Source organism: Taurulus bubalis (genome assembly GCF_910589615.1).
Source record: "Taurulus bubalis genome assembly, chromosome: 2".
Classification (NCBI taxonomy): domain Eukaryota; kingdom Metazoa; phylum Chordata; class Actinopteri; order Perciformes; family Cottidae; genus Taurulus; species Taurulus bubalis.
Window position 1 is genome coordinate 4,644,838 of NC_136590.1, and position 25,734 is coordinate 4,670,571.

General features: G+C 41.7%; 3 protein-coding genes across 5 annotated transcripts; 1 reads left to right on the forward strand and 2 right to left on the reverse strand.

Annotated features, from left to right (window-relative positions):
* Window positions 1–1,878: 1,878 nt before the first annotated feature.
* On the reverse strand, window positions 1,879–8,214 carry nfe2l1b (nfe2 like bZIP transcription factor 1b; the record flags this gene model as incomplete). Of its 3 annotated transcripts, none has more annotated exons than XM_079214106.1 (5): window positions 1,879–3,390; window positions 4,910–5,053; window positions 5,170–5,259; window positions 6,394–6,615; window positions 7,657–8,214. In XM_079214106.1, 5 exons carry the CDS (start codon window positions 8,212–8,214, stop codon window positions 2,014–2,016), a joined length of 2,391 nt encoding a protein of 796 aa, XP_079070232.1. In that variant the 3' UTR covers window positions 1,879–2,013. The 3 variants fall into 3 exon arrangements, with proteins under 3 accessions (XP_079070232.1, XP_079070231.1, XP_079070230.1); XM_079214105.1 differs by having other exon boundaries at window positions 4,910–5,046; window positions 5,136–5,259; XM_079214104.1 differs by having other exon boundaries at window positions 4,910–5,046; window positions 5,118–5,259.
* Window positions 8,215–10,304: 2,090 nt separating this feature from the next.
* On the reverse strand, window positions 10,305–15,943 carry cdk5rap3 (CDK5 regulatory subunit associated protein 3). The gene is made up of 14 exons (XM_079235038.1): window positions 15,823–15,943; window positions 15,504–15,549; window positions 14,542–14,673; window positions 14,262–14,362; window positions 14,078–14,126; window positions 13,736–13,914; window positions 13,510–13,646; window positions 13,269–13,413; window positions 12,854–12,961; window positions 12,112–12,187; window positions 11,932–12,020; window positions 11,444–11,649; window positions 11,193–11,364; window positions 10,305–10,969 (listed from the first exon to the last, which is right to left on the reverse strand). Exons 1-14 carry the CDS (start codon window positions 15,826–15,828, stop codon window positions 10,904–10,906), a joined length of 1,512 nt encoding a protein of 503 aa, XP_079091164.1. The 5' UTR covers window positions 15,829–15,943; the 3' UTR covers window positions 10,305–10,903.
* A 2,612-nt stretch (window positions 15,944–18,555) lies between these two features.
* On the forward strand, window positions 18,556–25,415 carry prr15lb (proline rich 15 like b). Its single transcript, XM_079238102.1, has 2 exons — window positions 18,556–18,686; window positions 24,665–25,415. The coding sequence occupies exon 2, from the start codon at window positions 24,691–24,693 to the stop codon at window positions 25,027–25,029; it is 339 nt and encodes a 112-aa protein (XP_079094228.1). The 5' UTR covers window positions 18,556–18,686; window positions 24,665–24,690; the 3' UTR covers window positions 25,030–25,415.
* Window positions 25,416–25,734: the final 319 nt, after the last annotated feature.

The following is a 25,734-nucleotide window of genomic DNA, read 5'->3' on the forward strand; positions in this document are numbered from 1 at the left end:
GCAGAGGGTGAGGCCGTCGTGGAGACGTTTGACAAGAACGACATAAATCATGACAAACACAAACATGAAAATATTTACATAACAAGACAGACAAAAAAAAAAGTGCACTAAGTAGTAGCAGTACTAAATAGTCGGTGTCGCACTGAAGTCAATGTTAACCAGAGTTTCATGCCTGAATATCACATTTAATGAGGACATTTCTCCTTTCAAAAACAATTTTTTTGGACATCTTAATGTTCTGTTCTGCTCTTGTAAATATTCTAGCCTAACCGCTATCGCAGCTGCAACAGCTGACCTATTTATATATATATTTTTTCTGTTTTTAATAAGAAGAGGGCGATGTTACACGTACTGACAAAACTTCATTCAGATAAGACAAGTAATAGCACTTCTACTCCGAGAACGTCTTCCTCCGATTCTCAACACATTTAAAGTGACAGATAATGAGATTGTGAAATAAAGGCATTTCAAATCAAAGTGGCCACCGTCATCTCACGCATTCAAATAACTTTTTTTTTTTTTTTTTAATATACCTCATGTAACAACTTGGCTCACTTTGTTAACACACAAAAAAATAAAAACATCGGACTCGTAATATTTAAGCCAACACTTCGGCTTTACAGCAGTTTTAAAAATAAAGTGGCTTTCAGGTTTGGGAACGTTGGCAAATAAGTTAAATTAAAAAAGGGATTTCCCTAAACAAGAGACAACTGAGCCCGTTTTAATTAGTGCTTAAAACGAAATGATGCATAACTGTGATCGTGACCCGTCACAGCATCTTCCTCTTCGTGATTACAGGCTCAGCGTGACGTTTTAAATTAAATAACAACAAAAGAGTGTAGACTTGTACATAAAGCTGATGTGACCTATAACCTTGCTTATACTACAGATTATGAACAGTTAATAAGAGCCTTCCTTAACGCAGTTCCCGTATTTAAAACCTGCAGCGAAGGAATAGCGACAGACACGGCAAAATGCATACAGCCAAGCCTTTTAAAAGACAAATTACAGTGCTATGTATAATTTATAAGGAAGTGGATACATTTTGCAATGCAGTGTGCCTCCTCCCTAAAACATCTGTCTGCTCCTCTTGCAGGGCTTCACCTCCAGGCCTCATTTTTTATATTTAATTTTTTAGCAGCGGCCAGCCCAGGAACACTCAGCCTCCGACTCTCTCTCGTCTCAAACATCCTCCTTCCACACGTCAATCTCTCCGGGGCTCTTTTCCTCTGAGCTTAGACGCCGCCGCCCGGCTCCAAAACTGGGATTAGCGGCACGCAGAACCGACAGAATTGGAGTCCAGCGTTTTCGAGCGTGTAAGATGATCAAAGTGCCCCCACGCAACCTTTGGTTAGTAAAGGTGTTAATGGCATCCTTTAAAACGATGGACTTCCTGTTAGCCTTTGGTAAACTGAAATCTCACAACCGTAGATTGCTGTTCTCTGCCGAAAAAGAACCGCAACTTAAAAGTGACCACAAAAAAGAAAAAGAAAAAAAATCACCAAAAGTCTCCAGGGTGGGATGTGATCTGTCCTTTAAACCCTCTGGTGCATAGGTATTCCAACCATCCTCGTCGACAGTGTTCACTTCTCTCGTTTCAAGCTACAAATCTTCTCCCTCCTCCACGGTTTTTCGGTGCAAAATGGATCAAGAGCGGCACATTTTTTTCGCTAATAGCTCATTTTATGTCCTTTGGCGTCCCTCGTCTCCTCGCTTATCGTTTCCCCTCCCCCGCCCTGTCTAAATAATGAAATATCAGTACTCAAACGAGGAGCTAATTCTGCCTCAAAGTTGTTTCCAGGGAAGAAAAAAAAAACGTGGGAACAGAATAAAAACGGGAGAAACGAATGCAGGAAGAGAAGTCAACAATGCCATTTTTCTACTCACCAGAATCTTCTTAAAGGAAAAAAGGACATCTCTCTCTCTCTTTCTTTCTTTCTCGCATCTGTAGAAATCTTTCTCATTTAGCAAAGTGATAGAATAAACAGCAGTTTGCGTCCCCGCCCGCTCCCCTCACTTCTTTTTGTCTTTTTGTTTTTTCTCGGGCTTCCGGCTCTGCTCGGCGGTCGTCACGCCGCGCGGCATGATGAGCACGCTGCCGTCGCCGCTGTACTGGAGCGAGTACTCGCTGGGCGGGTAGGGCCGGCCCTCCTCGTCCCGCAGCTGAGTGAACACCTCCTGGTACAGGCTCTGCATCTTCTGCTTCATCTGCCGGATGGACCGGATGAACTCCATCTTCTCCTTCAGCAGGCGGGTCTTGTCACGCCTCAGGTCGTGGACGCCCTGCTCCAGGTTGATGATGGTGTCCAGCTTGCGCTTGCGGCAGTTCTGGGCCGCCATCTTGTTCTTGCCGCGCCGGCGGATGTCGCGGACGAGGGCCAGCTGACCTTCACTCAGGTGGTGCTTGGCCAGGAGCTCGTTGAACTCCTCCACCGGCAGGTTGATGATCTTCTCGTTGGCGAAGGGGATTTTCAGGGCGCGGGCGCGGCGTTCGTCGCGGCTCGCGTGCTTGTCGAGCAGATCCTGCGAGGGCTGAAGCTTCGAGTGTTTGTCGCGGACGCTCTTCTTTCCGGCGGAAACGGGGAACTCCGGATGCTCGGCGAACGCGGAGGAGAGCGGCAGGTTGTACGTGTGGTTGTGGCCGATGCCGCCGAGCTGCGGGAGGCCGTGGAACTGGGACGGGTCCTGGTAGCTCATGCGGCAGAGCTTACTGTACCCGGGCTGATAACCGCCGACGGCGCCTTCCTCGGCCTCCGCGGTGGCGACCTCCGAGTCAGTGCTGTAGCCCACGGCTCCCTCCTCGGAGAAGGTGGCGGATGTAGAAGATGAGGACGCCGCCGAGGAGCAGGAGGTCTCGGAGCTGCTCGGGGAGGCCGGGCTGTGGCTGGAGTCCAGGGACAGACCGGAATCGGAGTCGAGCTCGTCCTCCAGCTGCGACGCCTGCGCCTGGCTGAAGCCCTCCTCCATGGCGAGGTCCAGCAAGCTGATCTCGTCGAGCATGGACTCCTCCAGCAGGTTGCTGAACGGGTCGGGCAGGACGGGCGTGGACGTGACGTTGGTGCTGGAGCTGTTGACGTGCGGCGGGAGAAAGATCCCCGTCAAGTTGGTGGCCCCGAACGTGGAGTTGACGTTGCTGGAGTTGCCGGACGAAGGTCTGAGCGAGGCGGTTCTCGGGGCGACGCTGGTCGGGTCCAGCTGGGGATTGAACACCTGGGGGAAGTCCTGGCTGCAGCTGGGGAGCGAGGCCTGGTGGAGGCTGACGTCCTGGTTCACGGGCGTTGAGCCGGCCGAGAGGCTGAAGGTTCCCGCCGTGCTCGACTCGTTCGTCCCACTCGTGCCGCTGTCACTGCTGGAGTTGCTGTGTGGCGAAGAGCTGTTCACTTCCATCGCCTTTGAACAGAAAGAGTGAGTTAGATATATACAATTTTCTCAAATTAAGGAGCATATTTGTATGCGACCAAATCTACTTCTTATTTTTAAACTATGTCACACTTTTGATGTGGTGCAAGTGGTGTGTGAGCGCTGGAAGTAGGGCTGCAACAACGAATCGATAAAATCGATAAAAATCGATAAAATCGATAAAAATCGATTATCAAAAGTGTTGGCAACGAATTTCATTATCGATTCGTTGTGTCGCGCGATTATTACGCCGGGCAATAAGTCGCATAGGAAAAAAAAAAGAGCGGCGCAGAGCAACTGGCCGGTCAGCGTTTCTGAGATTGGAGTGAGACACGAGAAAAGCTGAGGTCGTGATCATCTCAAAAATAGAAGATCTTTGACAAGTCGAGTCTTGGCCAATCAGCGTCTTCATGTTCCTCAAACTTGTTTTTAATGGAAGCTAGTCAGCTTGCTATCGCGTTAGCTAACGTGTTTGGGTTGTGTATTGTCGTTAAAGTTACGTTACGTTCCGTTACAGTTCAGTCTTGCTTGTAAAAAAACGTAACGTGATGAAACATGCCGTCACCCCCCGGTCTGGTTCAGTTCACGCTGTCACTCGTTAACGTTAAACCGGCACACCGGCGGATCTGGCTGCAGGTTTTTGTTTTTTTTATTCAAAGTAGAATGAAGCAAATCACGTAGTTGGGCTTAGCCAACAACGTGACGTCGTGGTCATAAGAGACCCAGAATGAAAGAGTTTAAGGAAGAGGACGCTCTATATGTAGCAGTACAGCTTCCCTCTGTCCCAGTATTTCATACATATTGATAAAGCAGGGTATGTAAATGCAGCCTCTGGAGGGATCAATTACAGTAAAAAGGGCTCACATTTGGCAGATGTAAAGCATACATGTGTATGTTTTTAGTGTTAGTCCATTTTATTGTTTTAATTAACAGCTCAGGGATGTTCAAGGAGCAACCTGTGTGTGCACTTTCTGAAGATCTTTTGCACTGTCACTTCTGTTTTTAAATAAAGGGTTGGAAATGAGCGCTTCTTTGATTAAAAAATGTTTTTATCCGATTCATCGATTAATCGAAAAAATAATCAACCGATTAATCGATTATTAAAATAATCGTTAGTTGAAGCCCTAGCTGGAAGCCCCGCTCCCTTGAGCCCGCTCTGCATGCAGGCGGACAGAGAGCAGAGCGGAACAACGAGTGCGCTCTGATCCGCGCTATTAAAGTATCGATACATCAAAATCTTATCGTTTTTAACCTACGGGTATCGCGCTACCTTTTTAGTATCTATATACCATGCAACATTACAGAGTAGTGTAAAAAAAAAAAAAGTATCTAAATCGGCTCAGGCAAAATCTGTATTGGCACCGGTTCTCGGTACCCAACCCTAGTAAAGAGGCAATTCTGTCCTCAAAACAGAGACGGATATTTCCCCAATTTGCAAGGTAAAAAACAATTAAATTAATGGTGTACAGCTCACTCATTGGAAAGCGATGCAACTATAAAGAAGACCTACTTGTAGCTCCATGATGGCCATGATGTCTTGCCACTGCTGCTCCAGGTCTAGCTGAGGCTCCGCTGGAGGAAGAGGAAGGCCCTGAGACGTGGAGGGAACTTCTTCATTGGTCACGGTTTCTGGGGCGACAACCGGGGCTGGAAACTATTTAAAAAAACATTACAAAGACATTGTTACAACTTCACTGTAGTTGTTTCCCCTCCAACACCAATGAAAACAACAATACTTGCAATGCATGTGTATTTGTTTGTTTTTTTTACCTCAGATTCTTCTCCAAAAGGGAACGTGGCCTCCAACAGCCTCAAGCATTCTTGTAGAGACAAGGAGGTCTGTGAGCCGAGACCCGGGAGCTGAATAACAACAACAAAAGAGACACTGTTGTGACTGAGGCCACGTCCCCACGACTATTTTAAAAACACCACGCCAGAGTTTTTTTTTTAGAGCACCGAAAATGCTACAATGTGTTAGCTTGCTACAATGTGTTAGCGTGCTACACTGTGTTAGCCTGCTACAACAATGTGTTAGCCTGCTACTACAATGTGTTAGCATGCTACTACAATGTGTTAGCGTGCTACTACACTGTGTTAGCCTGCTATAATGTGTTAGCGTTCTACACTGTGTTAGCGTTCTACAATGTGTTAGCGTTCTACAATGTGTTAGCGTGCTACAACAATGTGTTAGCGTGCTACACTGTGTTAGCGTGCTACACTGTGTTAGCGTGCTACAACAATGTGTTAGCGTGCTACAACAATGTGTTAGCGTGCTACAACAATGTGTTAGCGTTCTACAACAATGTGTTAGCGTTCTACAATGTGTTAGCGTTTTGAATGCTTAATTTGCGGAGCCTTGTCGGCTTTTCCTTTCGCTTCCTTTTGGATTCATCTGGTTGCTACGTTTTTATAGAGGTCGAGGGCAGTGATCCTGCAGATTCAGACACCGACACACACTTCCAGTGGGTCATAAGTGGTGATTGAGAGGGATTGTTTTTGTCCGAGTCTATACATCCCACCCAATGCTCAGCTGCTGTGGTCAAGGCAGACCATTCTGACGAATAAACAATACAAAAAAAAACATTTTGGGGTTTTCTGCATTAATAAAAACATCACAAATGCAGTGAATGAGCTGCACGACGATTCTGAGCGACGACTGAACCAATAAGAAATGATATTGTGTGTTGAGCCCAGAGGTCAATGTGATTTACCTCATAATAACAACGGCTTGTTTTGCCTCCATTGTAAGAATTAACTCATTGAGACACTACAATGAGACGAAACTCTTATAATTAAACTGAGACAAACATTTTTGAACGAATGGTGAAAGAAGACGAAGTGGAAACGTCTCTAGATGAATACAAACTCGTAAATACAGCAGACAAAATTATCTTTTTTTATCACCACCGTGCAGCTCCCGGGTTTCTATTTTCTTTTTATGTGCCATTAGGACGTCTAAACGCATGGATATCGAGATCCATTTACTCTACAAACCTGCTCTGGGATGCTCTCTCCGGTCTCCCCGTCCACGGGCTGAGCGCCTTGCAAGTTCACTCCGTTTCTCCAGCTCTCTCGTTCCTCGTTCCCGTCTTTGTTCTCGCGTGGCTTGGGCTTCTCCTCCTCGCTCTCCTTCTGACGGTTGCTGTAGTTGAACACGTCTCTTCCTGCGCCGAGGTCGATGTCCTGTCTCCAGAGGATGTCTATCAAGTCAATGTCCTGCAAAAGAATACATAGCAACCATTGAAAAATGGCCCTGTGTAGAGAAAAGTTACTTTAATAACCAGGTATGGTGTAGGCATTCAATGTATTTAACTAATACTGTAGAGAGGTATACATGAACATATGTGGGCCATTTATGATGGAATTATTGACATATATATATATATATATATATATATATATATATATATATATATATATATATATATAAGTACTAGTTTATTATCATAAATAGGTCAATATATATATATATATATATATATATATATATATATATATATATATATATATATTCCATTTCTTATACAAGCAGTTTGGCTCATTATTTCATAAGTGTGGGTAATTTTGGCAGATTATGTAACAGAAATGTAGTCAGATGATGCAACCATGACAAAATGCTTTGACTTGGTGGTCATCATGTGATCAGATAGAAATCAGGTTATTACTTTCCCAAAATGTCTTTGTGTGACACATTGTGTGCAGGTTTCTTCAAAAGGAACCAAATGATAAATTAAAAAGGAGAATAAACAATAAATCATACACAGACATTGTATTAAAAAGTAACAAGACATTTCTTATTTTTGTGTGCCAATTTTGTGCCAAGAGAGTAAATTAAGTTAGATGACTGTTTGCTGTGGATTTAAAAGAATCACAGCTTTCATGAATGTAACACTAATATCTGACACACAACGATATTGGTAAAGACATTTAAACTCAGTGTATGTGTTTGATTGTTTTTAGTAGTTAGGATTGACTGATTTAAGTTGTTTTTAACGGTATTTTAGGTGTACACAAATTGGTAAAATGCTTTTCTAAACATATCATTTACTTCTGCTAACATCTGTGGCTTATGATCCTACTTGAAAGATGAGTTTACCACTAAATTTGACCACTTGTAAAAATAAAAAAGTGCATCCACGCTAAACTGCTGAGTATATATGAACCTAAACACACCATTTAAATCCTATTTGCCGTTTGTGTGTCCCCCTCCTTTTCACAGGTGCAGCCCACAGTGAAGGAAGAAACTAGCCGCAGTACCTCTTTGGTGAGGTCCTCATTGGCGTCCCTGCTGCCCTGCTCCTGGTTTCCCTCTGGGGCCACAGCTCCCAGGCCGGTGTCCGCCGCGTTCAGGTTGTACGTGGATTCAGGTGCTCCGCCTCCTCCCCTCATGGCCGGGGCGGCGTCGGGGCCGTCGATGTCCTCTAGGCCGCCCCCATTGTCCAGGGTGATGCTGGGGCTGGACTGGCTACCGGTGGACACCGCAGTCTCAGAGTCGCGGTGCACCAGCCAGGTGGTGAGCTCCGTACTGGGCACAGAGAGGCGATCCAGTTGGCGCACCTGGTTCAGCAGTCGTTGAGTGGTAAAGAACTGGTCCAGGTCCACACTCTTTGGATGGATGCCATAGCCGTCCAGGTTGTTGCGCAGGTTGTGGAACTGTGTCTGGGTGTAGGCTGAGCTGGGGCCCAGGATGATCTCTCTCAGTGGGGGCAGCTGGTTGCTTAGGTAGGTTTCAACATCCACCCGCACCCCAAGGAGACTCAGAAGGATGGTGAACTGAATCAGGCCCTCTGTGAAGTACTTTTTCAGGTAAAGCATTTCTTTACAAAAGGAACAAAAAGGTGAAAGTAAAAAATAAAAAAAACGGGTCCAACTAGCTCGGATCAATGCGTCTGGAGGACAGAGGCGGATGCATGAGCGTAAAAAATAAAATAAAAAGAGTGGTTAAAGAAGGGGAGGGTCTTCAACAGGATGCTGTGTGTTTAAAAAGGCACGTAGGATCCACGATGGGGTTTCCGCTCTGAGAGAGTCCAGTTTGAGCCCAAAGCTTTGCTCTTCATCAGGTTCTCATCCTCATTCTCTCATTCCTGACAAAAGTGAGAAATTACATTTCATTGCTCTGCTAAACCTACCTACATTTGCATTAAACCGCATGTTAAAAGACACACAGACAAACAAACAAAACAAAAACAAACAAAACAAAAATCAGGACTTGCTAGCCTGCTGCAACCTCTCCATCCTCCCAAAGTACAGGGATGCCTTTGGAAGAAAAATAATAATAATAGTAATAATAAATCTCAGCAGACCAGAGATGGTGAACACAGAGCGTGTCGGAGTCACCCCACCCTTCACAGGACCACTACTTCTCGTGGGTGCTCGCTGAAGGTGAAGCCCAGCTAGCAGCATCGGTTAGACAGGGACCCTCCCTCCGTCCTTCCGACGTCACCTCGCTCCGTGTGTTTCCCGCTACTACAAACGTTATAACCACCTCGTGACGCAGACGTTATAACGCGTTGGCCACGTTTACCTGGGCGTCTCTCTTTTATCCTCCTCTAAAAAAGAGAAAGTGAAAAGGTAGCTCTCCTGCTGTATCTTGGCTAGCGTCAAACAATCTCCCTAGCAACAAGTGGCGAAAAGGGTGACGGACGGCTCGCCGGACCATTCGCGGGCCTCGAGCGCAGTGACGACACATGACTCCAGAGGCACCGCGGCCAATGGAAACGTCGCGTGGGCGGGGCTTAGCCCGAGAGTCGCGTTCCTATTGGAGCTATTGGCCTTGTGAGCTAGTTCACCTGCTAGCCAGCTTTAAGCGTTCAAGTACTTTTAAAAGTAACTTGTGTATTTATACAAAACGCGCTCCCGCATCCAGTCACTCGCACGTACACACCACTTATTTATCCACGTGCCTGCTAACGCCGCAAATCAATGCAATCCGCGTATCGGTGTGCGCATTATTACAGGAGTTAATTTATTTTAATACTCACGCATGATTTGGGACCCGTGTGTCTTCTAAAGCCAACTACCACCCGGGAACAGTCGTCTCGTCCTGTCTGGTGAAAGGCTGCCCAGTGGTGTCCTGCGGATGTAGGGTTCTCCAGCCTTTCCCCGTTGAATGGCCCACCATGACTTGCAGAATGTGTAGCTGGCCCGGCTAGCTTAGCATTGAGCACCGCTTGACACCAAAACACGCTTTCGCACAGAGCATGCGCAGAACATTCTAGTAGCAAGCCTTCATCACCCGAACCCCCCCGCTGCTGATCATAATAATACACGCTTGTACCAATATAATCACTTCTTTCTTCCTTTTTTAAAGATCTTCCTTGGCCAAAAACAACTTCTACTTTTTATTAAAAATACATTTTACAAATATTTTATGATTCTGTGACGGAAGTGGTGGAAGAAGTATTCTGGTATTAGTGTACTTATACTCGCGTTACAAGTAAAAGTACTGCATTCAAAATCTTACTAGAGTAAAAGAACAAAATTCAGAATCACAATATTCTGAAAGTAGCAAAAGTACATATTATGCAGAATGATTTCAATATATATCATATTAGATCTAAATGTGGAGCTAATTAGGATTATGTATGTATTGTTGGATATCTTAACCGTTAGTGCTATGCCATAATGTATTATTAAATTCATGTTGTATCAATAATTTCAATCTGCAAAAGTAGTGGTGTAAAAAGTACTCCACTAAATTAGCAAAAAATGGAAATACAAGTACCTCAAACTTGTACTCAAGTACAGTACTTGACTATATGTACTGATGTACCTCTCACCACTGACCAACACAATCACACTTTCAAGTTGTGGCAAAATAAAAGCTTCTTTATTATTCTTTTCGTCCAAAACAAATTCAGAAAAGTACTTTACAAATGTTTTAAGATTATATGACAGTAGTCCAGAGAAAACTAATTAAACCAACCATGTAGTAAAGTAGAAGCCAGATATGTTATTTAAAAAGTTAAGTTGTGGCCAATCAACTCGTTTGATTTGCTCGATTTTAGTAGTGCACGTTTTCTAAATCTTTCCCATATTTTAAATTCTTAGTTTTTAATTTTTGAAATTGCATTGTTTACAATAAGAAAATAGTAAATATGATTCACCTGGCTTCAAGCAGGATACATATCCTTTATATGCAAACACTATGTGTATCCACCCTTAACATGTGTTGATATTTTATTATACAGGTCCTTTATTTGTTTTATGAATAATAATAACAATGCAATGCACATCTTTGTTCTGTCACCTGCGTTCTTGTTATGATGCATATCCCAATGAAGTAAAAAACAAGTTGATATTAAATCAAATAAAAAGATATATGCAGCAAAAACAGGTTTAACCAATCATATAGCGGATATATTTATAAAAATATTAATCTTCTCACAAGCATATGCACTTAAATTCTTCTTAAATGTCACATTTTTCTTACCCAGTGTTCCTCCAGAAAATGTAAAGAACACACGAGACTTCCACATAAATACCACTTTTATTGTGATTTTCACTATATGTTAACCCCCATTAGGTTGACGGGCCTTTGGAGGTATCGCTTTGAAATGTCGGCTTCAATCTGCAAAAACAAAAACGATCGGAATTACGAGCAATAATACAATAATAAATATCAATTAATCAGATGTACATTAATTTCAGAGCCCTGTATGCAACTTGCATTCCTTGAAATTAATCCTTAACGGCATAATTCTCAGTGTTCATCAACATATATATATAAAATGATCTTATGACAAATGTTTACTGCCTGTGACCATAAATAAGTTGAAATGATAAACCAATACCATCTTCTGCAGCTCCCGGGTGCATCCTGCCAGCAGGTCGACGCGAGGCTCCAGTCTGGACTGCTCCTGCAGGGCTTCCTGTCTCTTCTCCACCATCGTGGCACCTTTCAGGAGCAGCATCTCTGCCTGCTTCAGCTTCTGCCTCAGCACCTCCGACACACGTTCGACGTACCTGCACAAACGCATTTCACGCATGAGAAGAACGGCGATTCATGGCGGGACGAAAGTGACGACGAGAGGTGGCGGCGTACCCTGGCGAGGCCTGGATCATGAACAGGTGCTGCATCCGGAGGGAGGTGAGGCGGCCCAGGAGGTCCTGCACCTCGGACAGCATCTCCCGGACGTGTTCGCGGGACTGGCTTTGGATGATGGAGGGGGCCATCTGGAACTGGCTCATCGCCACCACGTCGGCTTCCTCTCCCATCTCACTGATGCGCTGCGTTAGGAACGTCTCCAGCTGAACGAACACATGAAACCAGCGTCACGTGTCAGGGGAGAATCCAACGGATGATCTGTTACAGTTACCATCCAAAAATAGCACCCCACAAGTTAGTCTGCTTTTTCTGTGGCAACTTACCTGATCCATTTAAAACAAATACTATGATTTATACTCATATTTGAGATGAACACACACTCTTTGTTGACAGTGTTTCTGAATTTGCACGTGTAAACATCATGTTTTAGTTACGACAATTAAAAGATTACTGAAGCACATAAGCGGACGAAGTCAATCGTTTACCTCCGTTAGCTCATCGATGAATTGGCTGCGTGACTGGGAGTTCTCCAGGACAGATAAAGCGTCCTCACCTCTCGCCACACCCTCAGGACCTGAGAGAAGACACGCGTGTCTTTAGCAAACAGAAATGTCAACAGCTGAGCTTGTGAGAAGTTGTGCATGAAAACAAATTAAAGTAGTTACAGTCTGCGCCGGCGTCCATGATTTCAATTTCTACGGGAGCCGCTTCACTGTCTCCCCAGTCAATACCACCAGCGTCCTGTGGAGGGAGGCAGAGAGCACGTATATCAGAGCAAACCTTTAGTCATTTTAATGCATCTTTAACTGTGTAACACTGATAGTTTTATAACGTTCATACTGGTGTTTAACTGTCAACGTTTAGGTCAGTTTGCAAACAACTTTGGTTAATTTATTTATTACTTTTTGCTAATTATTCATTCATTCACTATATATATATATATATATATATATATATATATATATATATATATATATATATATTTTTAGCAAACTTCATTTGCGTGTTGGATATCGATGAATACTGAATATAAGCTAGGGATCAATACATAATTTTCTTTCTATTATTTCTAATGTTTATTCATTACTTTTAGCGATTGCACCATTTATTCTATTGTTCTGTTCATTATTTATTTTTGCAAACTGTTCCAAATTTTCTTCAATTTCTTTTCCTGTTGAATACTAAATGTTTTTTTTATTTTTAAGATGATGTTTTTGCCATTATTATGCCATTTGCCATTTGACAGTGCAGCTGAAGAACGGACTCAAAACCCGAGCCGCCTGCGGTAAAGACGGGCACCCAGGTATTAATATATTCTTTCTGCAGATATTCATCTGAATATCTACACATTAAAATATATATGAGGAGTACATGAAATCAGATGGCAGATAGATTCAGGTGTCTCACCTCAGAACTCGGCTCCAGACTGATGCCCCAGTCTATTCCGTCCTCAACTGTGACGGCAGAATTTACGCACTGAGCGTCGGCACCACCGCCGAAGTTGCCCCAGTCAATCTAAACCGGCACACAATATGACACGGGAGTGGTGGATTTAAACATTAGTGTATTTATTTGAGCTATTCTGGTATTTGTTATTATCTCGCAGCAGCACAGAGCTGCTACGTGAGCGTAAGTTTGATTTGTAACGGTGAAAAAAAAGAAAAAAAAAAGAGGTGGATTTAAGAAGAATTTATCACTTAAAACAGGAAATTTCTATTATATGACCCCGATTAATATTTTTATATATATATATATATATATATATATATATATATATATATATATATATATATATATATATATATGAGACAGTGAGACCAACCGCGTCGTCTGTGAGTGCATCAGGAGGAGCTTCCTCCACGGCTGGCCTCTCGATAACGGCGGGTACTTTCCCCGTTCTCCACTCGTAGAACGTTGCGTTTCCTCTCTTCTGGCCGAACGTCAGCATGTGCAGGACCGGTTCAGACCTACGGACGACCACACAGGACCAAAAGTTCTGGACGTTTATTACAACGAGGATTATTGTGACATTCGCGAGTGTATTTCTGATGCTTTGCGCTCACCAATCACACACGAAGTTTGTGAACGCAGTGTAAAGTTGTATTTGCTTCTCCAACTTCGCTGCATCTTTCCCGACTTCCTCAAGAACCGCTGGCAGGTCTTTGACCAGAGACTGAAGCTCACGAGGCACATTTTCTCCCTGAGGGGAGGCGGGACATAGAGTGACAGCGTGAAGGATGCCGCCGCAGAGAGAAGTCAGTCTGCGTGTGTCAGTAACCGCGTGTTTACCGTGATGCCGTACTGCTTGCAGGCAGCGTAGTAGCGCTCCCTCAGGTCTGTGGCGGAGCTCTGGCACTCCACCTCCCGCCGGCTCAGATCCTGCTGCAGCTGCTGGGCTTTGGCCAGCTGTTTCCTCAGGGCCGGGCCCTCATAGCTCACGTTGCGACTCAGCAAGCTGGCCACCTCCGCTGGACACACACACACACACATATAAAGATGTCTTTACATGCACTTATTTAGTTTCTATAACTGGATGCTGTTCTCTTACATCTTGTAATAAAGATGCAGATCACCTTCCGACCCTGCGGATCTCCCGGTGAGTACAAATACACGTAGAGATATTACACTTACCCAAATACACATTATCTGTCTCATAAAGGGACACGATCTCTTGCCAGTCCTGCGACAACAAAAAACAGAAACTTTCATCTAATGTTTAGGATAGTTGTAGTCGTTTTAGAGCAGAACACAACACAAAGAAATACCAATTTAGAAACTCTGTCAGACAATCGCAGCTTGTTTTGAATCCGCTCACCTTCATCCTCTGAGATGAATACCTGCCGAAGATGTTCTTGGAGGAAGCCTCGGTTCCCCTCAGTATCTCCACTATCCTCAAGCAGTGGAAGTAGTGAATGTCTTTCAATAGAAAAAAGAGAAAACAAAGAAGCAAAACAAAGAATGATCATTTATAAGCATTCATGCAGAGGATGAGGAGCAGGACAGAAATGTAATATTTCTACAAAGGAATTATGACGAGGAGAGGCACAATGTGGATAAATATATGTATATATATGTAATGTATGTCTTGGACCTACAGGAGCCGGAGAGAAGCTGCTTGATCTCCTCGTTCTCCGGCATGTCCTGGATGGCAGCATTGATCTTCTCCCTGATCTCCTTCACTGCACTTTGCCATTTCAGGTTACAGTGACGTCGGTCCAGCAGCCAGTCTGTGGACACAAGGACTCAACGTCAGAGAGATCTGTGGGTTTCATTCATCTGTGATGAACGTACTTCACATCAAAGTACTTATTTAGGTATAAGCAGAGGTATAAAGTACATGTACGCAAGTACAAATTCAAGGTACTTGTACTTTACTGGAGTGTTTTCTATTTTCTGCAACTTTATATCTCTCCTCTCAGAGTACTTTTTACTCCACTACATCTCAGAGGTACAAATCGTACTATTTACTACAATAGTCTGACAGCTTTAGTTTCTTCTCAGATGATTTTATCTACTTCCTGTTCAGGTAAAACCTTGTATATCTCCAGATGTGTTGATGTTGAATGTTTTGTGATAAACTGAAGGATGAAGTTTCTTTCTTTTATGTTTTGAGAAAACCCTCCCCCTTCTTCAGCTTAATAAACTGTTTAAAAAATCTCTTGGATCAGCTGGAAAATACATCTGAAAACAGGCTGTTTGTTGTTTTTAGAGATACAAGGTTAAAAAATATGACGATCGTATATAATATGATGCGTTGATGTAGATTAAAATAGACGGCAGGATATAAAGGAGCTACAATGAAACATCAATATGAATCCAGAAACGTCATAATAGTGGTACTCTGAGAGGGAACATCTTTCAGCACAATCAATATTTTTACTTTAAGTACATTCTGCTGATAATACCTGCTCACTTTTACTAAAATTAATGCAGGACTGTTACTTGTAGTGGAGTATTTTAAGTGTGCTAATAGTATACACTGTGAAGTAAAATACTTTGTAACAGGGTTGTAAGTAACAGGTGGAGTTAACCGAAACGCTTTGTATATTTGTCTCACCTAAAAGTTTGCTGGTCTGAATGTCGATTGGAAGACTTTGAATATTCTGTTGGAAGTGAGAAAACAGTCAAAACATTAGACATGTCAACTTTAACAATATACACGTGTACTAACTCTTTAGCTGTATCGTGCACGGGGAGAACATACTGCACTCACGCAACGTTAAACAGCTCCACGATAATCAGAAAGGACTATTTTAATTAAAACTATTATATTTACTCAGCTTTCATGAATGCATATGTTTCAGCTCGCTGGACTTTGCCTGTGTGTGAGCCAGCAGACGTTTTAAACGCGTCAGAGATACTTTATTTCCTCTTACCTCCATTGTTTCTCCTCCTTTTGTTACAACCGAAGCTCGTCCGCGATGTTACGGCTTCATTATATTGATATTTGACAGGTTTTTAATGCAGGATTGTTATTATTCCCCACCCGGACTCCACTGACACGTTAGGAGAAGGAGAGCCAATAGCAGGACGGGACGTTACCTTCGCTGCAGGTCGGACCAATCATGTGGCACTATGCTGATGCCTGTCGCTGATTGGTTGTTCTACTTCCGGGTTTGTTGCAGAGTTGCAGTTCGCCGGTAGAGGGCGGTGACGTGCTTTAACTGAGATGAGAATGATTCGTTTTTTAAGGTAAAGTATTATTTATGTGGAGGAAGAATTACTAAGATCCTTTTCTCAAGTTAAAAAGTATTTATGCAAAAATATATCCTGTAAAAGTACCGTGTTGAAAATCCTATTTAAGTAAAAGTTATTTTTCTGTAGAACAATGGTGTGACTTGATATATTACTATATATTATATGATTAAATGATGCATGTAGAATTTGACTGTTTATCTAACTGTATCTAACTGTTTTAGCTGTAAAGGTGGAGCTAGTTTTAACAATTTTAAGCAAGTATGTTTTCAATGTCAATTTTAATCTGAAAAGCAGTAGTGATATTGAATATTGCATTTTGAAATATTAGTAATATAGTTTAAAAAAAAAAGTTTAATTCCTGCATTTATTATCCTGCTGAGATGTCGTGGAGTAAACATACAAACTAGAAATACTCAAGTGAAGAACAAGTACCTCAAAAGTGTACTTGAGTACTTTAATACCTTTATATAGTTACTTTCCACCGCTGCTAAAACGTAACTATACTAAATAAAAAGATACAAAGTACCATATTTCTGAATATATACTTACTCTAATATGTATGTTGATTGATCACTTTAGCTCAATTGCTAATTTATTACAATTTAAGTGGACTGAACATTAAATTAACTATAATCCCAGTGTTTCACTAGAAAAACCATATATAAAAAATACTACATTGTCGTATATAGAGGTAGTACACAAGTCACGTGTCTGTGTACGAGTGTGTCTCTGTGTACAGCCGACTCCTCTTCACCTCCAGGTGTCTTTTGTTTTCTGGGCTGCGCTTTTCAATCAATTGGAAATATGCTTCGTCTTTCATAAACCTTCAACCCAAAATCCAATGCAATGGAGAGGACGTGAACATGTGGAGGAGTACAAGTACCTGGGTGTACCTGGTGGAGGAGTACAAGTACCTGGGTGTACCTGGTGGAGGAGTACAAGTACCTGGGTGTACCTGGTGGAGGAATACAGGTACCTGAGTGTACCTGGTGGAGGAATACAGGTACCTGGGTGTCTCCATCGACAGCCGACTGAACTGGAAGAACATCAACGCTGTGTACAAGATGGGGATGAGTCGACTCTTTTTCTTGAGCAAGCTTTGATCCTTCAATGTGTGCAGCAAGATGTTGGAGATGTTCTACCAGTAAATTAATCAACATCAACATCAACAGCCCTTGAACCACTTTTGTTGTTTGTTACTCACTGTACATACTTATATACACTTCATATACACTACATATACTTTGCATTTTTGCACTTTCTTTATTGTTTAATTTCCTAAATTAATACACTCTGCTGTTTTGTTGTACATATTGAGGTTTGTTGTATATATTGTTATCTTTCATTCCTGTTATTTGTTGTGTCTATAAGCTTGCTACTGTGACAAACAAATGTCCCCTTGGGGATGAATAAAGTATAAATATATCATCTATCTATCTTCTCCACTAACTAAAATAAAGAGAATAAAGTTCATTAAGGATTGGCTCACCAGCAGGCTGCTATACTTGTGGAGGGTTTAAGGAAAAATCCCCTTAAATATATGTCGTCCAAAAACGAAGGAATAATGAGGTACATATTGTACTTTTTACTACATCTCAGAGGTACATACTGTACTTTTTACTTCACTACATCTCAGAGGTACATATTGTACTTTTTACTTCACTACATCTCAGAGGTACATGTTGTACTTTTTACTACATCTCAGAGGTACATACTGTACTTTTTACTTCACTACATCTCAGAGGTACATGTTGCACTTTTTACTGTACTACATCTCAGAGGTCTATATTGTACTTTTTACTGTACTACATCTCAGATGTACATATTGTACTTTTTACTGTACTACATCTCAGAGGTCCATCCTGGATCCCTGATTGTAGCCTCAGCCGTGCCTCTCACACAACCTGATTCCAGGTCATTTGAATGCAAACCAAACTTGCAAAGTAAGCGTCCATTCACCGTCTGCGATCTACGCAACTCATGCAAAACCTCAGGGGCATTCACCTCCTTCTCCTGACCTTTTGTTTTTTTAGAGCCCTTACATCTCTTTCTCTCTCCAGCTTAAAGCAATTAAGAAAGAAGGAAGAAAAAAAAGTCAAACACAAAGATGACTTTATTCTGCGTCCAAATTCCACATTAAGACGAGATTGGGTTTTAAAGCGAGGCTGATAACAGGAGTTTATTTGCAGTTGGAGAGCCGCTCACCTCTAGTTCACATTACCCCGGTTGTTGGGGATCTTGATGTGCACTGGGACGGCCTCACTAAATCACATGGTTGCAACATTTACTCGCTCATGCACTTAGCCGGGGCAGGCTTCAGGTGAGGGTGTGTGTGTGTTTGAGGAGGGTGTGTGTTGTAGAGAGAAGGGGAGAGCAGAGGTGAAAGAGGGAGAGAGGGAGAGAGAGAGAGATGCTGCACCTGTGCACGATCACCTGAGGAGAAGAAGAAAAATTAATAAATACAGAGCGACGGTGAATATTTGTAAGCATGGGACAGCTTCACATTTGAGAGAATCTCATTCAGCCAGCTCGTCTCAACAAGGTAAGAAAACACATTTTAAAGCTTATTTTTTCATGTCTCTAACATGCTGCTGCAGGAACTGTTTTCGTTGGTCAACAGAAAGCACATTTTTATCAGAATAGATCCAGAAATACTTAAAATTGGTTTATTTTGCATGGGCCGAAGAAGTCCTTGATGGATTCAAATTCTCAGATGTGAGAATTCACTGCTTTTCCACCTCTTACATGATCATTAATTGAATATTCTTGAGTTTCGGACTGTTTGTCTGTAAAAACATGACATTTTAAGATGTCATCTTGACCGACAGGAGATTGTAACAGGCATTTAAAATACTGTTTACTGACATTTAACAGAACAAATGACTGAGATTATTAGAAAAAATACTCTGTGATTGGAGCCCTAAATTAAGAAATTTTGGAAAATAGGAAGTCAAAAAGTCAAAACCGCTGTGTGTTACTACGGATGTCATGCTTTTGTGGTTTTTGAGCCGGTGACACTGTTTGCCTGATAATATATCCCTTTATTCAAGATTGCTATACGTCGTACATTTAATAACATTTCTGGACTCATCTGGATTGTTGACATAATAACTGCACACATGAACTTCCAGAAACAGTCACCCCTCAGCTTTCTGTGGCTTCCAAAGCCCATGAAACAAATAATTAAAAAACCCACATTTGTGTTATTGTAAACACCAGACAGGGACCGCAGGTGCTCTTCATCGACTCGTTCAACTTTGCTGTTTCGGGTCAACGGAGAAGCTGGCACACGGGAGGAAACCCGAGAATCTAATGAAGCTGCAGCTCAATTATGAGAGCAGCAGAGTCCTTGGTGCCCTTGGAGCCTTCTCTCTCTCTTTCTCTCTCTCTCTCTCTCTCTCTCTCTCTCTCTCTCTCTCTCTCTCTCTCACATTGTGCCATTGAAAAGCTTGGCGGCTGGTTAGTGATTTCCCGAAACGCATGCTCCCTTCCTGCTGTGATCTCTGAAGGCTTTGCCTGAGCGGCTCACCCACACATAACTGAATACATGGTAACTTATTAAAAAGAACTATGGAGGGCCTCCTTTATGTCAACAGGGCTTTTTGTCTCAAAGGTCACATCTAAGTCAAACACGCTGAAGGAAATATGTGTGTATATTGTAGCCGAATGCTACATCTCCTCTTACTCAAGAAAGTGAAGTGCTGCTCGATCCCTACTTTGTTCTGCAGAAACTGCTTTATGTAAAGTCAACAATACTATGTAAATGTTCTGCAAACACTTGTTAAGAGGAACCTGTCTTTTCTTAAAAAACTGAGCACGTCCATGTTGCAGAAACACTACCTTTTACTAGAGTGTCAATCAAATGAGTGTATTTAAGCACCACAGGGTCCAGAAGACTAAAACACAAGAGCTCTGGTGTGATGAATTGTTCCCTTAGTAACAGTTTTAAAGTTACTACACAACATCAATAACATTTAATCAATTGTTTACCGGCGTTCCTGAACCTTAGTGCTGCTCGTTCGTGCCAGGTGCCAAACGTCACGTGGTTCAGATAAGAGTAAGATGAGTGTTTCTGCAAAGGGATTGGGTATTTGCATAGGCGCTGCAGGATAAAATGACCACACCAAATGAGGGTCAGTGTGGCGCTTTGCTTCCTGTCTGCCCTCATGAAAGAGAAATCATACCTCGAGTGAAACTCGTAAAATTTTGTTTGTAAGCTATGTTTTTATTCAAATGAAAAATATTTGAAATTAGTTTCTTTTTTTTATTCTACAACAACAAGAGAAAGAATAAAAGAAGATACTTTAACGAAGTACAAGTTAACCTCGTAATTAAACTACAAACTAGTATTCTATTGGTATTGAATCAAATAGAGATGGTTACTTTTCTTTCCAAATTTACATATTTTGGGCATTTTGTTGCCTTTATCAGACATACAGGAAACATGGATACAGAGACAAGTATAAATAACAAATAAAGGATATGATGGGATACGATGGGATACATTGGGACACAATGGGATACGATGGGATATGATGGGATATGATGGGATACATTGGGACACATTGGGATACGATGGGATATGATGGGATATGATGGGATACATTGGGACACATTGGGATACATTGGGATACATTTGGATACGATGGGATACGATGGATACATTGGGACACATTGGGACACATTGGGATAAATTGGGATATGATGGGATACGATGGGATATGATGGGATATGATGGGTATACGATGGGTTACGATGGGATACATTTGGACACAATGGGATACGATGGGATACGATGGGATACGATGGGATACGATGGGATACATTGGGACACAATGGGATACGATGGGATACATTGGGACACAATGGGATATGATGTGATATGATGGGATACGATGGGATACATTGGGACACAATGGGATACGATGGGATATGATGGGATACATTGGGACACAATGGGATACATTGGGACACATTGGGATACGATGGGATATGTTGGGATACGATCTTCTACAATGGGATATGTTGGAATACGGTGGGATACGATCTACACCTTGAGTTTAGATGGCCTGTTTATGTGTGATATCTACCTGTTTATGATCCAAAGACATCATCATCAAACAGACAGTGTTAATTTCACGAGGAAGTCATTTTGGCAATGCGGTTGCCAGGAGACCGAGAATAGCAACAGCTGAGTAACAATGATAATCTGTGTGCCTCCTTGATAATGCCACACTGTAGCGGAAGTCATATAAATAGATTATCCAGTGGTTATTCTGAGTCTTCCTCACTTATAACCGAGCTCCTGGTTTGGCATTAAGACAACGGCTTCTATCAGTCGACGGCCTTTTGTTCTCTCTGACTTCATATCAGATCACATGGAGGAGACAGAGGATACTCTTCACATGATCATTAATTTATCAGCTGAGAGTATCAGGTTTCTTCTCCCATTATGTTTCACCCACTACTCACAGATGATGAGAAGAAGCCTCAGTTACTGTCGGTGTCTGAGGTCTGATACTTGTGAACTGTACTGCTCTTTAATAATAATACAAATATGCTGTACTTTTACTTTCATGGAGTTTGGTTTTAAATTGCAGTATTGCTACTTGTACTGAAGGAAAAGACCTGCATGCTTCTTAGACACGCTGGTTATGTTTTTTTAAAGAAGATTTACCTGCCGTGTCAATGCTTGGAAATGTTTGATTGCACAAAAGTAAAATATAAAAACAAAAACAGTTCAGGAAAAGGATTAGAGCTTGGATTTTAATATCGAGGTCATACTTCCAAAGTCCCCAAGTGGAAAACCATGCAATTTTATATTTATATTTATTTTAATTCTTAATTCTAATTTAGTTTTAGGATTGATACATCATTTGAATATCATTTTTCATTAATTTTACATTTCATGGCCTTTATGAGTGGATGGAGGTTCAGTTTGTTTGATCCTATTGTTTTAGGGATATGAAATGGGTTGAAAGCTGAGGAGCAACCTTCTGCTTATTGCTTCTGTTTTTGTATTTCATGTTTCAACGGGTGGATTCTGAGCCTCTGGGCACAGACATGCAAAAGGGCCCACCACCACTCCTACATGGAGCCAGACTCACACACTTTACAGTTGTTTATGCTCTTTTTGTTTCGGTTTTGTGTCTCTTTGTAGTTGCTTTGTGTTTCTTTTGGTCGTTGTGTTTCTTTGTAGTTGTTTTGCCCCTTTACAAAGTACCTGTGAGTCTCTTTGTGTCTCTATGCAGTTGTTTTGTGTCTTGTTGTGGTCGTTGTGTATTTCTTTGTAGTTGTTTTGTATCTCATTGTAATCGCTTTGCGTCTCTATGTAGTTGTTTTGTGTCTTTTTGTGGTCATTGTGTGTCTCTTTATAGTTGCTTTGTGTTTCTTTGTAGTCGTTTTGCCCCTTTACAAATTCCCCATGAGTCTCTTTGTATCTTTGTATTTTTGTGGTTGTGTGCCTCTTTGTAGTTGCTTTGTGTCTCTATATAGTTGTTTTGTATCTCGTTGTGCTCGTTGTGTGTCTCTTTGTAGTTGTTTTGTATCTCGTTGTGGTTGTTGTGTGTCTCTATGTAGTTGTTTTGTATCTCGTTGTGTTCGTTGTGTGTCTCTTTGTAGTTGTTTTTTATCTCGTTGTGATCGTTGTGTGTGTCTTTATATTTGTTTTGAGTCTCGTTGTGGTCGTTGTGTGTCTCTTTATAGTTGTTTTGAATCTCGTTGTGGTCCTTGTATGTCTCCATGTAGTTGTTTTGTATCTCGTTGTGGTCGTTCTGTGTCTCTTTATAGTTGTTTTAAATCTCGTTGTGGTCTTTGTGTATCTCTTTGTAGTTGTTTTGAATCTTGTTGTGGTTGTTGTGTGTCTCCATGTAGTTGTTTTGTATCTCGTTGTGGTTGTTGTGTGTCTCTTTGTAGTTGTTTTTTTTATCTCGTTGTGGTCGTTGTGTGTCTCTTTATAGTTTTTTTGAGTCTCGTTGTGGTCGTTGTGTGTCTCTTTATAGTTGTTTTGTATCTCGTTGTGTTCGTTGTATGTCTCTATGTAGTTGTTTTGTATCTCGTTGTGGTCGTTGTGTGTCTATATGTAGTTGTTTTGTATCTCGTTGTGGTCGTTGTGTGTCTCTTTGTAGTTGTTTTGAATCTTGTTGTGGTCGTTGTGTGTCTCTTTATAGTTGTTTTGAGTCTCGTTGTGGTCGTTGTGTGTCTCTTTATAGTTGTTTTGAATCTCGTTGTGGTCCTTGTATGTCTCCATGTAGTTGTTTTGTATCTCGTTGTGGTCGTTCTGTGTCTCTTTATAGTTGTTTTAAATCTCGTTGTGGTCTTTGTGTATCTCTTTGTAGTTGTTTTGAATCTTGTTGTGGTTGTTGTGTGTCTCCATGTAGTTGTTTTGTATCTCGTTGTGGTTGTTGTGTGTCTCTTTGTAGTTGTTTTTTTTATCTCATTGTGGTCGTTGTGTGTCTCTTTATAGTTTTTTTGAGTCTCGTTGTGGTCGTTGTGTGTCTCTTTATAGTTGTTTTGTATCTCGTTGTGTTCGTTGTATGTCTCCATGTAGTTGTTTTGTATCTCGTTGTGGTCGTTGTGTGTCTATATGTAGTTGTTTTGTATCTCGTTGTGGTCGTTGTGTGTCTCTTTGTAGTTGTTTTGAATCTTGTTGTGGTCGTTGTGTGTCTCTTTATAGTTGTTTTGAGTCTCGTTGTGGTCGTTGTGTGTCTCTTTATAGTTGTTTTGAATCTCGTTGTGGTCCTTGTATGTCTCCATGTAGTTGTTTTGTATCTCGTTGTGGTCGTTCTGTGTCTCTTTATAGTTGTTTTGAATCTCGTTATGGTCTTTGTGTGTCTCTTTATAGTTGTTTTGAATCTTGTTGTGGTTGTTGTATGTCTCTATGTAGTTGTTTTGCATTTCGTTGTGGTCGTTGTGTGTCTCTTTGTAGTTGTTTTTTTTTATCTCGTTGTGGTCCTTGTGTGTCTCTTTATAGTTGTTTTGAGTCTCGTTGTGGTCGTTGTGTGTCTCTTTATAGTTGTTTTGTATCTCGTTGTGTTCGTTGTATGTCTCTATGTAGTTGTTTTGTATCTCGTTGTGGTCGTTGTGTGTCTATATGTAGTTGTTTTGTATCTCGTTGTGTTCGTTGTGTGTTTATCTTGTAGTTGTGTTTCTATGTAGTTGTTTTGCCCCTTTACAAAGTCCCTGAGAGTCTATTTGTGTCTCCTTGTAGTTGTTTTGTGGTTCTTTGTGGTTGCTTCGTATCTTTGTAAATGTTTTGTCCTTTTGTACTTATTTTTGTCTGTGGCCATTTTGTGTCTCTTTGTAGTTGCGATGTTTCTTCTCTCCTATTGAGTCTCTTCCTGGTTAGTGTGAATCTTTGAGTGACATTTTGTTGGTGAGGTTGACGCTTGCTGAGTCGGCCCGTTCAGTAATCCATCCACAAGTTTATCTGTAACGGCTTGCTCACTGAAATGTGTTAAAATAGTGATTGTCAATAAAGTTGTCCTCCTCGGTCCTCAGTCTGCGCTCTGTGCCCTTCAGGTCCGTCCTCCGTCTCTACTGGTGCCATGGCTGATCCCAGCTGGTGGAAGCTGACCTTCTCCCGCAAGAAGAAATCTGAATCCAAAGTCCTGTACGAGATCCCCGCCGAGTACGGCAGCAACACCGGAAACAAGGAGCACGTTTCGACCGGCAACTCTTCTCTGGACGACGCGGACAGCCAGTTCAACGCCCGGCTGGAGAAGATCGTGGACAAATCCGCCACCAAGGGCCGCCACGTCAAAGTCTCCCACTCTGGGCGCTTCAAGGAAAAGAAGAAGGTCCGTGCGACGCTGGTCGAGAACCCGAATCTGTTCGCTGAGCACAACCTCAGTGACGAGAACCACAAACAGAAGACGGACAAATAGAGACGTGCACACACTTTGCTTCATTTATGACATTTACAACAGCGTGATGACGATAAATGCAATAAATAATAGAGCAGGGTCATGTTTGAAGGTCACTCACTCTCACACACACACACACACACACACACACACACACACACACACACACACACACACACACACACACACACACACACCGGAAGCTTAGATGAAGGATACAAACATACAGAAGCACAACCGTGTGCAGTGTGGATACACACTTGTTACCAGGAGCCACACCCAGATACTGTAACCAGTGGACACCTAAACAAACAACTGGTATCAGCAAACCATTAGACAAAGTGCCGGGGACACGGTCTCATTCTCTCTCTCACTATTGTTATTTATCTGCCGAAACTCATGCAAACAATCCGTATGAATGAACAGTGACATAATTGTAAATTAACTTTTTATTTTAAGTGCATTTATATTACATTTTTTAAAGCAAATAGAGACTTGATTATGATGTCTGAAATATTGTGGAAATAACTACATATATAATATATATATATATATATATATATATATATATATATATATATATATATACAGATATAATCCTTTCTAGAATCCTAAAAAAAGAAGAAAAAAAGTGTTTTTAATAAATGTAACAAGATGAGTTAATATAAAAAGATTACTTGTGTTTGTGCAGGAATAAGTCACAACTATTTGAACATGTAGATTAAT